This window comes from Natrix helvetica, assembly GCF_964273705.1.
Source record: "Natrix helvetica genome assembly, chromosome: 9".
NCBI classification, from domain to species: Eukaryota; Metazoa; Chordata; class Lepidosauria; order Squamata; family Natricidae; genus Natrix; species Natrix helvetica.
In genome coordinates this window covers 4641955-4653812 of record NC_138560.1, presented here as the reverse complement: position 1 = coordinate 4653812, position 11858 = coordinate 4641955, and the positions used below count along the sequence as shown (strand labels likewise).

The 11858-nt window shown below is 47.2% G+C and overlaps 1 protein-coding gene across 1 annotated transcript in view; it reads left to right on the top strand.

Moving 5' to 3' along the window:
• The first annotated feature begins 10872 nt into the window (after positions 1-10872).
• Positions 10873-11858, top strand: part of ATP1A3 (ATPase Na+/K+ transporting subunit alpha 3) — a 37897-nt gene continuing 36911 nt past the window's right edge. The window contains exon 1 of the mRNA XM_081962581.1: positions 10873-11077. Coding sequence (XP_081818707.1) covers positions 11072-11077 — 6 coding nt within the window. The 5' untranslated portion in view covers positions 10873-11071. The remainder of the gene's footprint in view (positions 11078-11858) is intronic.

The window sequence follows — 11858 nt, the reverse complement described above, 5'->3', positions numbered from 1 at the left end:
TATCTGCTTAAGCTGCATCTTTCTGGTCATTTGGCAATCCTAAAATCCCAGAATTAGGCATCTTCCCAAGTCTATCTCTAGCTTACTCCCTTATGCCTCCATGTTTCCTTTCTCTCCTTTCGGCTGATTTTCTCCCCCTGCCACCCTCACCGCCATGCCTGCCTGCCTGCCTGCCTGCCTCTCTCTCTCTCTCTCTCTCTCATCCATCACCCCACTCTCTCTCCATATCTCTCTCTCTCTGTATCTATCTCTGTATCTATCTATCTATCTATCTATCTATCTATCTATCTATCATGTATCATCCATCCATCCATTTATCTATTGGTCCTGCCTGGATCACAGACTCCCAAACTTGCCCCCCTCCCTCGTTTGGCTTCCTCCCTTCTGTTACTTGCCTGGTGAGGAGCCTTCTCCTTCCCACCCCCTCCTCAGCTCAGCCTGTCGCATGCTATTGTATGCTTGAGTGGCCCCGACCTCTCGGCGGATCAATGGCTGCCATAGAAACGGCCAGTGTCCTTCAGACAGCAAGGGATCAAGGGCAGGAAGTCTAGGATCCGTTGGGGAAGCCCCCTCCCCTCCACAGACAGACTGCACCCAAGGCCATCCCAACCCAACCAGCCTTTTCAAAGAGGATTAGGACAAAAGCTTCCCGTTTGAAAACATGAGAAAGCTGGGCTACACTCCCAGGACTTACGTGCTGGTTGCTAGCTGTTCTCCTTATTTGCTTGTTTCAGTGGTGGAATTCATTTTTTGTTTTACTGCTGGTTCTGTGGGTGTGGCATTGTGGGCGTGGCGTGGCTTTGTGGGTGTGGTGTAGCTTTGTGGGCATGGCAGGGGAAAGATACTGCAAAATCCTAATTCCCTCCCCACCCCACTAACCTGCTTTCCAGCTCCCTTCTCCTGTTCAGGGCAACAAAAGAAGATCAGCTGGGAGGCTGGGAGGCAGCGAGGGCGTGGCCAGCCTGTTTGCCGGTTCTCTGAACTACTCAAAATTTCTGCTACCGGTTCTCCAGAACCGGTCAGAACTGGCTGAATATCTGGTTTGTTTGTCAGTCTCATAGGGACTGACGGGTTGGAAATAAAATGGCTTTGATCTTTTTCTTCACCAGGAAAATTCTCAGCCCTGTGATATCATTGCAGGTGATCCTCGATTTACAACCACAATTGAGGCCAAAACTTAGTTTTTTTTAGAATAGAATAGAATAATGGAATAGAATAGAATAGAATAGAATAAGAATAAGAGTGGAGTGGAGTGGAATGGAATAGAATAGAATAGAATAGAATAGAATAGAATAAGAATAGGGTGGAGTGGAGTGGAGTGGAGTGGAATGGAATAGAATAGAATAGAATAGAATAGAATAGAATAGAATAGAATAGAATAATTTATTGGCCAAGTGTGATTGGACACACAAGGAATGTTTCTTTGGTGCATATGCTCTCAATGTACATAAAGAAAAATAAAATAGAATACATTCATCAAGAATCATAAGATACAACTCTTAGTGATAGCCATAGGTTACTAAGAAGCAATCAAATCATACTAGGAAACAAATAAAACAATATAAATTGTAAATTACAAGGAACAAGATTATAGTTATAAATGGGAGGAGATAGGTAATAGGAAGGGTGAGAAGAATAATAGCAATACAAACTTAGTAGATAATTTGACAGTCTTGTGGGCATTAGTTGTTTAGCAGAGGGATGGCCTGGTGGGGAAAACGGTCCTTGTGTCTTGTTGTTCTGACGTGCAGTACCCTATAGTGTCATTTTGAGGGTAGAAGTTGACACAATTTATGCCCAGGATGTGAAGGGTCTGTAGATATTTTCACAGCCCTCTTTTTGACTTGTGCAGTAATACATTTGTTAAGTGAATGTCTATGGAGCTTCTCAGTCACCCAGGTTAACGGTTGACCCAAAGGTGCTTTTTTTTTCTTCCCAAGAAGCAACTGGACTTTACGGGTTTTTCTTTGAAGACATTTTGCTTCTCCTCCAAGAAGCTTTTATTCCATTTTCCACTTAGATTATATTTTATTCCAATTTCATTTTAAATCGTATTTTATTCCAAGTTCATTTTAAATTATACTTTATCAAATTCCATTTTAAATTGTCTTTTATTAAATTTCAGTAATAATTTGTTTCTGGAACTCTGCACTTTGATGTGGCCCAGTGGCTAATTAATAAATATATAGCAGTTCTTCCTTTGGGACATTAAAATCACTATTCCTAGAATCCAGGCCATCCCAGTATGCCCTAATGGCCAGTTTCCCCAACCTTGGGACTATTTCCTGCATTCAGTTCCCAGGATGGGTTCTCCCCAACCCCAACCCCTCTTCCCTCCTTGGGAATCTGTGTTGTTCTGCCTGGTATCATTAACTTAATCTAGGACAGCTGGGTGCAGATTAGAAGGAAGCCTGAGGCCCTGGTTTTAATTCTGTAAAGCATATGTGGAGTGTTTAATTCTATAAAATGGAGAATCCATCCTAAGGTGTTTTTCCCCATTATTCTGAGCGAAGCAAAGGAGGAATGGAAAGAGTCATGTTACGTCTTCTTTGCTAGGATTGTGGGATGATCAATCTGGATCATAAACTCTTTGGAGGGGAGACATCCTGTTTCCCGACTGTGAGTCACTTCAACCCAGGGGATTCTGGGAGTTGAAGTCCACAGGTCTTGAAGTTGCCAAGATTGGACTCCGCTGATTTAAACGTTAACGTCTCTCCCTTTTATCAGGGTTTTTCATCCCCAAAATCAGCATATTGACCTTTTCAAATACAGGAGGTCCTTGACTTATGACAATTGAGCCCAAAATGTACGTTGCTAAGTGAGACGATTGTTAAGTGAACTTTGCCCCATTTTACGATCTTTCTTGCCAATGTTATTAAGTGAAACGCGGCACTGTTAAGTTAGTGACCTTTTTGTTAAGTGAATCCGCTTTCCCCATTGACTGCTTGTCAAAAGGTCGCAAAAGGAGATCACATGACCCCCCCCCCCAGGACATTGCGACTGTCATAAGTATGAGTCAGTTGCCAAGAATCTGAATTTTGATGGTGTGACCCTGGGGATGCAGCAATGATTGTAAGTGTAAAAAAATGATCATAAGTCACTTTTTTTCAGTGCTGCTGTAACTTCAAACTTTCACTAAATGAACTGTTGTGAGTCGGGGAGTACCCTAAGATTCTGTAGCCTGGAAGAGCGTTTGGCTTTCCATGCAGCAATGGGGAGGCCTCTGTGTATATGTACGTGTGTGTATGAGAGAGAGAGAGAGAGAGAGAGAGAGAGAGAGAGAGAGAGAGAGAGAGAAGAAATAACTAAAATGGCCGTCCCAAATGAATGAAAGAAGGAAGGAAGGAAAGAAAGAAAGAAAGAAAAAAGAAAGAAAGAGAAAGGAAGGAAAAAGAAAAAGGTGGAAGGGAGGAAGAAAAGAAAGAAAAAGAACAGAAGAATGAGGGAAGGAAGGAAAAGAGAAAAAAGAAAAAAAGAAAGGAAAAGGAAAAGAGAAGGAAGGAAGGAAGGAAGGAAGGAGAAAGAAACCTGCCTTTTCTTGCCTTCCTCAACTGAATATTTGCCTGCATACCTTCTGCATCTCAGGAAAATGCAGAACCAACGCAAGAGAGAGAAAGAAAAAAAAAACTTGCTCATCGCAAGATGGCATTTCACCAAGTCCATCCTGTTTCCAGAGCTGAACAGAGCAAGCGGGAGCTGGGCTGGAGGGATCTTTGGACCGGGAGTTTGCAAAAGGAGGAGGCCGGATCAAGCCGGATTGTATATCCTTGGGACGGCCACAACCTTCCTTCCCTTCGGCCAAGAAGAGCTGGGATCCCGGCTGCTTAAGCCCCCTCCCCCTCCCCCCACCAGTTTGCTTCTGCAACCATCAAAAGCACTGAAGGACGAATCAAGGTTGAAGGAAGGAACCGACACTGAGGAAGAAGAGGGGAGGGGGAAACATGGGGCAACCTGGGATTGAAAACAAGGCTCCCCACCGAAATGGGGGTAATACAGGTAGTCCTCGATTGGCGACCACAATTGAGCCCAACATCCCTGTTGTTAAGTGAGTCTCGCCCCCGTCTTACGGCTTTTCTTGCCACGGTTGTTAAGTCAGTCCCTGCAGTCGTTCGGTTAGTAACCCGGCTGTTAAATGAATCGGGATTGACTTTGCTCGTCAGAAGGTCGCAAATGGGGATCACGTGACCTCAGGACACGGCAAACGGTCATAAGGTATGAGTCAGTTGCCAAGCGGCCAACTGGATCATGTGACTATACTTCAATGGTCGCTAAGTGTGAAAAACGGCCCCGAGTCACATTTTTCAGTGCCGTTGTCACTTTGAACGGCCACTAAATGAACTGTCGTAAGTCGAGGACCACTGCACACCTCACTTTGCTAAAGATAACCCATCAGCCTGTTTTTAATGCCTCTGTGTCCACCTAGCAGGTCTTTGGAGCAGAATAAGCTGGCAAGGCCCCCAATGCAATCAGTTGGGCAGGTGACTCTAAGAAAGAGGAAGGGGCTTGAGACACCCCCCCCCCATTCCAGAGCCTACAACCACTTCCCTGCATCCTCATTTGATTCCTCCCTCTTCACGAAGCAGCCTTTGATCTCCCTGGAGACGAAACGCAGCATCTTTAGCATGGATTTTGCTCTCGGAAGCCACCTGGGCTTTCTGACAAGGCAAAATCTCCCCATTTCAGCCTCAGCAAGGGCTACCTCTCTGCCAGCTACAAAAAGAAAAAGAAAAAAGAGAGGGGGGTGGAAACGTTCTTTCTTGGAGCTCTCCAAATGAAGCCGGGTGGGAATTAGGAAGGGATCTTAGGCCAGGTGAATGTCTGGATGGGTTTTCTGCTAGGGGCAGCAATTAATTAGAAGAGGTTGGGGCAGGAGAGGGAGAGAGAGGGGGGAGGGGGAGAGAGGGAGAGAGGGAGAGAGAGAATGAGAGGGAGGGATGTAGAGAGAAGGAGAGAGAGAAAGGGAGGGAGGGAGGGAGAATGAGAGAGGGGAGAGGGAGGGGGAGGGAAAGGGAGAGGGAGGGATAGGAAGAGTGGGAGGGTGGGGGAGAAGGAGAAGAAGAGGGAGGGAGAGGGTGGGAGAAGAATAAGGGAGGGAGAGAAAGTGGGAGAAGGAGAGGGAGGGAGAGAGAAAGGGAGAAGGAGAGGGAGAGAAGGGAGGGAGGGAGAGAAAGTGGGAGAAGGAGAGGGAGGGAGAGAGAGAGGGAGAAGGAGAGAGAGGGAGGGAGAGAGGGAGAAGAAGAGGAAGGGAGATAGAGAAGGAGAGAGATTTTGCTATCAGCTATGCTCCTTGGAAAGGTCTAGGAACCCACTGATGGTTATAGAGTATTGAACTACACCAAGGGTACATGAGATTAATGGTATCTGGATTAATTCCCACCTTCCTGTCATTGCTTCTCACCACTCAGGGCAATATGACCGAATGCATAAACAGCCTCTGCAGAAGGAGAAGGCAGCTCTGCGGCTGTTTCTCCCAGGCACCCCAGTCACTCCACTGAGCAGGAATGTGTGAAGGTTGAAACGCCTCTGGATGTAGCCAGGGCCTTTTGTATCAAGGTGACCCTGGCTGTAATTTGGTCCTTTCCTCCTCCTCCTCCTCCTCCTCCTCCTCCTCCTCCTCCTCCTCCTCCTCCTCCTCCTCCTCCTCCTCCTCCTCCTCCTCCGTAAATTGTGTGCAACAATTTTCTAGTTGCTTATGGACAAACATTTTGCTGGCTTTACTGGCTGGGGAATTCTGGGAGCTGAAGTCCACCCATCTTAAAGTTCTTGAGGATGAAAAAAAATGCTTTAAGGCCTTTTTATGCATGCTTGCTTCCGAACAGGTTTATTATTATTGTTGTTGTTGTTGTTGTTGTTGTTGTTGTTGTTGTTGTTATTATTATTATTATTATTATTATTATTATTATTATTATTATTATTATTACTACACAAAATGCACTATTTCAAATTTGATGGGACCCGGCTATCCTCCTTAGGCTTGACTCCCCCGCTGCTTCTTCACATTTTAATTCCCACGAGAAATAACATCTAAGGATGACAGCTGCTCACAGCCCAAAGCCGGCTAAGCGAAGCTTCCTCTAGATATGAAGGACAGGTGGTGCAGAAGATGGATCGGCGAGAGAAACCGATAACCTCCCGTTGCTGTTGCAAAAAAGAGGCGATCCGCCCCGTTTAAAAACTCCCCCTCTTCGCCTCCTGCCAGAAAAGATGAAAGCCGAGAGCTGTCCCTTCAGCACCACGGCCTGCAAGCAGGGGCGAAGCAGCCTGCAGGAAGGGCTTGCGGGCGCCTTCGCCCCCCAGAGAACCTTGTGCTGGGAAATGGTTGGCAAAAGGTCTCCTCCCTGGGATTGGGAGGAACGAAATGGAAAACCTCCCCCTGAATTATGCCATATACACTTTTCTCTAATGAATAAATAACAGATGAAAGGGAGCCTTGTCTGTGGCTAGAAATTAGTCAGCGCCGAGGAAGAGATGTGCCGGTAGAGGTGAAGGAGCCCATGTCAATGAAATGGAATTGCAAAATGATTCTCTTGGCCGTGGTAATGCAGGCAGGGAGTCAGTCTATGAATGACTTGATCTTTTTCTTCTTCTGAGGAGCAGAAACAAAAACGATTATCCGGCATATATAGGACGCCCAGAACCTGGCACTATTAATTCATCACAATAGAGCTGGAAGGGACCTTGGAGGTCTTGTAGTCTAACCCCCTGCTCAGGCAAGAAACCCTAGATACCATTTCAGACAAATTATGTCAAGGTTTCAAGCGACATGTCCCCAGAATAAAAAAATGAGAGGCGTCCATTTTTCATCAATCTCTTGCCCAACATCTTCTTCAAAACTTCCAGTGTTGGAGCATTTACAACTTCTGGAGTTAATCGTTCTCACTGTCGGGAAGTTCCACTGGTTAATCGTCCTCACTGTCAGGAAGTTTTGCTTCATAGTGTTTTACAGCCCTCTCTAAGCGGTTTACAGAGTCAGCATCTTGCCCCCAACAATCTGTGTGTCCTCATTTGACCGACCTCAGAAGGATGGAAGACTGAGTCAACCTTGAGCCCCTGTATTCGAACTGATGGCAGTTGGCAGAGTTAGCCTGCAGTACTGCATCTAACCACTGTGCCATCCCGGCTCTTATATAGGCTATAAGAACAGGAAAGCCTGATCAAGTCTGGCCTTCCCTCCCTTTGGGTACCAAAGAGAGTCAAGGCGAAGTAGTCTTGAATCCTTTCTCAACTTACTTTCCTCCTGGGCTAAGTTCAGGTTTTACCAGCAGTCACCTCTTCTCCAAAACCATGACCGTAAGCTTTTCTACAGAGGCACCTTGTATGCCTCCTGGAACTTATAGTTTCCCTTGTATAAGATAATGGGAGATGCAGGCCCAGTGATGTGGAGGAGGCCAGCTTTGGAAGGAACTAGTGAAAAATGTGATGAATTTCTCCTTCTGTCCCTGGGTGAATCTTAGTCTCTCAATCAATCAATAGCTCTTGTAGTATTGATGGGGGAAAGAGATGTTCTCCTACTGTGACTTTGCTCAAGCATTTTGCAGCCACTGAGATGCCCAGAATGAATATCGCCTCCTCCATCTCGGTTGGGCTGGATTTACAGGCATTTGAGGAGCAGGACAAATCCTTCTTAAAGCCCATATTCCCTTCCTTTTCCCCTTGCTGCTGTGGAAACCCCTTCTTTCTGGTTGCCACAGTGACTCTGAGTCACATGGCCTCCCCCCCATCTAGTTGCCATGGAGATTTGAAGAAGGATGAAGGAGGCTAAAAATTGGTACTAAGGCCTAAACGCTCTGAATTCCGGCAGTAGCCTTCATCTCGGAGACTGGGGTAGGGATGGGGAGATGGGGAATGGGACTTAGAGATGGAAAACAGGATGATTCTTTGGGTTGGAGGGACAGGTAATCCTCGACTTATGACCACAATTGAGTCCAAAATTTCCATTGCTAAGCAAGACGGCTGTAAAGCGAGTTTGGCCCCATTTTACAACCTTTTGTGCTACAGTTGTTAAGTGAATCACTGCAGCTGATAAAACAGTTGTTAAGTGAATCTGGCCTCCTTATTGACTTTGCTTATCAGAGGTCACAGAAGGGGATCCCATGACCCCGGGACACTGCGACCGTCATAAATATGAGTCCGTTTCCAAGCATCTGAATTCGGATCATATGACCATGGGGATGCTGCAGTGATTATAGAAATAGTTATATGAAAAACAGCCTTAGCTCACTTTTTTCAGCGTTATCGGAACTTCAAACAGTCATTAAATGAACTGTTGTAAGTTGAGGACTACCTGTGACACAAGCCAGGGACGTGGTGGCTCAATGGCTCAGAGCTTGTCGATCAGAAAGATCGGCAGTTCAGCAGTTCGAATCCCTAGCGCCACATAACAGAGTGAGCTCCCATTACTTGTCCCAGCTTCTGCCAACCTAGCAGTTCGAAAGCATGTAAAAATGCAAATAGAAAAATAGGAACCACCTTTGGTGGGAAGGGAACAGCGTTCTGTGCGCCTTTGGCGGTTGAGTCATGCCGGCCACATGACCACAGAGACGTCTTGAAACAGAGAGGAGCACCGCCCCCTAGAGTCGGGAATGACTAGCACATCTGTACCGGTACCTGTACCAATCGATTGCTTTGTAGTGCAACTCTTCAAAAATTCACACCGAATTGTGCAGATTGGGGGCGGAGGGGGGTGGAGGAAAAGGTGATGGTCTCTTAAACACATCAAACTGAAAACTTCCCACTTACATTTCTTTAGTCACTCTTTGGTCACTTCCTGTGTGGCTGGGCCAAAGAACATTTAAAAGGTGCAAATGCAGCCAAACATCCCTTTTCAAAGACAGATGTCTCCGTATCTGTCCGTTTCTCGTAAATATACTTTTTTTCCTAAATTGATTGGTTCTAAAATCCTGTTCTGCAGCTTTGCTCAATAACAAAATTCAAAAAAAGCCAAAGGACAAATATGAAATGGCAACTTCACATTTTACACATTTTAAGCCAGGGAGTGTCCAACTTCGGCAAATTTAAAACTTCTGGTCTTCAGCTCCCAGAATTCCCCTGCCAGCATGATTTGTGGACCCGTGGACACAGGTTTTGAAGTTTAAGAGTTGTGGACTTCAGCTCCCAGAATTCCCCAGCAATCTGGGAATTGAAGTCCACAGCTCTTGAACTGGCCAAGGTAGGACATCCCTGTTTTTATGCTGTAAGATTCTTCTGAACTCTTTCAGTAGCAACCAAATATTTGGAAATTGTTAGCTTGTGGCTGGTTGGGGAATGCTGGGAGTTGAAGTCCTCAGGTTTTGAAGTTTAAGATTTGTGGACTTCAGCTCCCACAATTCCCTAGCCAGCCATGCTAGCTGGGGAATTCTGGGAGTTGAAATCCACAGCTCTTGAAATGGCCAAGGTAGGGCATCCCTGTTTTTAGACTGTAAGATTCTTCTGAACTCTAGCAGTTGCAACAAAGTATTTGGAAACTAAGTTAGCTTGTGTCCTGTATATTGCATGAACATAGACGATTTGGCTAGTTTATGAATTCCTGGACAAATCAGATAATTGATACATTCAATAATCACCTTAGGTGTTTGCATGAACCTCAGCCAGCATTTAGTAATATCTGCATTTGTAGAGGTCAACAGTGGCATAACTTCTTGTTGGTACCCCATAGGTTATTAGATTTTATTTATTTATAGGAACAAACTAGTGCAGTTTTTTTTTTCAAACCAGGCGACTTTGAAACTTGTGGACGTCAACTCCCAGAATTCCCCAGCCAGAATCCTGGGAATTGAAGTCCACACATCTTAAACCTGCTGAAGCTGATAAGCATCTTGTGAAAGTAGCCATCTAAAGCTGAGATTTGGGACCACACATTTTCATATACTTCTCTCTCTCTCTCTCTCTCTCTCTCTCTCTCTCTCTCTCTCTCTCTCTCTCTCTCTCTCTCTCTCTCTCTCTCTCTCTCTCTCTCTCTCTCTCTCTCTCTCTCTCTCTCTCTCTCTCTCTCTCTGCTTCTTACTCTCTCTTTCTCTCTCTTTTTTGCTTCTGGCTGAATCTTGCCTCTTTAGTTTTCATGCTTTCTATCTCCAACAAAGCTAAAAATATATTTGAGCACTCTTGAGAAAGACTGAATCGGAGTCTAATATGAGTAGCAGATGTTCTTTAATAGAGGATCGTTTCTCATTTGTTCCATGAGTTTTTTTAAAGTGCAAAGCTCAGAAACAAAGCTTTGAAGAAGATTTCTTTGATTGGCAAACCTTATTATCCTTCCATTGCGCTGGTTTACGTATTTGGTGGTTGTCTGTAGCTACATTACGTATTCTTATGCCTGGGTTAATAGCTGCATTCCCACAACACCTTCAGCCTGAATTAACCCAGTCTCTGCCTAGGGTAGTATCCTGAATCACATTGAGCTCATCACACATTGGACCACAACCCAAACCAAGGTTGAAAAAGCACCACCACCCCCAGTTGACCCCCTGAGACCTGAAATTGACTTGATTAAATACAGCGTGTTGTGTGAATGCAGCCAATGCCTTGTTTTAAGACTGTCCTTGGGGAGGGGGCGCTGGCCTGAAGGGCATCCAGGAGGCTAGGACCATAGACCGTTGTTGTATTATGGTGATGTATTCACCATTTGCACCATCTTCTATCTTTGGCATTGGGGGCAGAGGAGGGGAGGGGGAGGGGGGGCTTAGCCAGGCTGCCTCAGTCAAGCTGGGGGATCCCCGGCTCCTTCCCTCCTCCCCCCTCCACCTTGGGCAAGGTGAATTCTGCAGTAAAGGGGGCGGGGCTTAGCGGTGGGCCGGGGAGGGGGAGCGCCCGCTGATTGGCTGGCCAGCCTGCCCTGGTTCAGACAGCAGCGCCAGGAGTGCGCTGAGTCCCGTCCTTCCGTGCCTGGCAGCCGTGGGCACAGCATCCCTGGCTGGGGGCGCCGGCAGCTCCCTCCTCTCCCCCTTGTCTGTCTCTCGCTCTCTGGCTCCCGGCTCTTCCCTCTTCCATCCATCCGGCCATCCGCTTGCCTGCCAGGCGTTGCTTTCCCCGAGGGAGCCTGGCTCACCCAGGTTGAGACGCCAAAGCCGCCAAGATGGGGGTAAGTCGCAGTGCCTCGTCCCGTCCACCCCCCTCCTTCCATGATCCGCAATTGGCTCCTGCAGACGAGACCCCCAGAGGCAGAGGGGGCCCGCCCGCTCAGCTTTTTCTACCCCTTCCCCCGCTTTGCCGGTGGGTTACTTCCCCCCTCCCCAGAGATGCCCTTTGTTTCTCTGTTGGGGGTGGGCTGGCTTTGCCCCCTGCCCAGAGAGGCCAACCCGGGGCCCGGACGTCCCTTTAGAGGATCCGTCTCCATAGGACCGGTCCGCAGAACGTCCGTCTGAATAACCTTGCCTGTTGCTGACTCTGCACTGGGAAACGCGCGTCGTTCTGGATCGACAGGTGTCTTGTGGATTGGGGGGCGGGGAGTCAGCCTTTCTCCCTGCTGCACCCTCCGGAGAGGTTGGAAGACGACGTCCCATCATCCTGAGCCGGCGGCTGCTGGTTGGGGACGATGGGGGCTTGTCATCCAAGGGGTGCAGAAGTCACCTGATGGAGAACGGTGGGCTTTGGTTTTCCTTCATTACTGAGATCCCCCGCCACCACAAGGACCCTAGCCCCCATTTCCCCACTTCTGCTCTGGCTCTTGCTCCCTCCTTCTCTCTCTCTCTCTCCCTCTCCCTCTCTCTCGCCTGACCCACAATGCAGGAGGGCGAATGACGCATTCCAGGCCCTTTCCATTGGCCTCTTCTTCGCCCGTTGGCTGACTGGGTGGGGGGCGTCTTGGCCCCCTTTCAGGCAGTTTGGAAATTATTTTAAGCCGGCCTCTCATATCTCCCCCT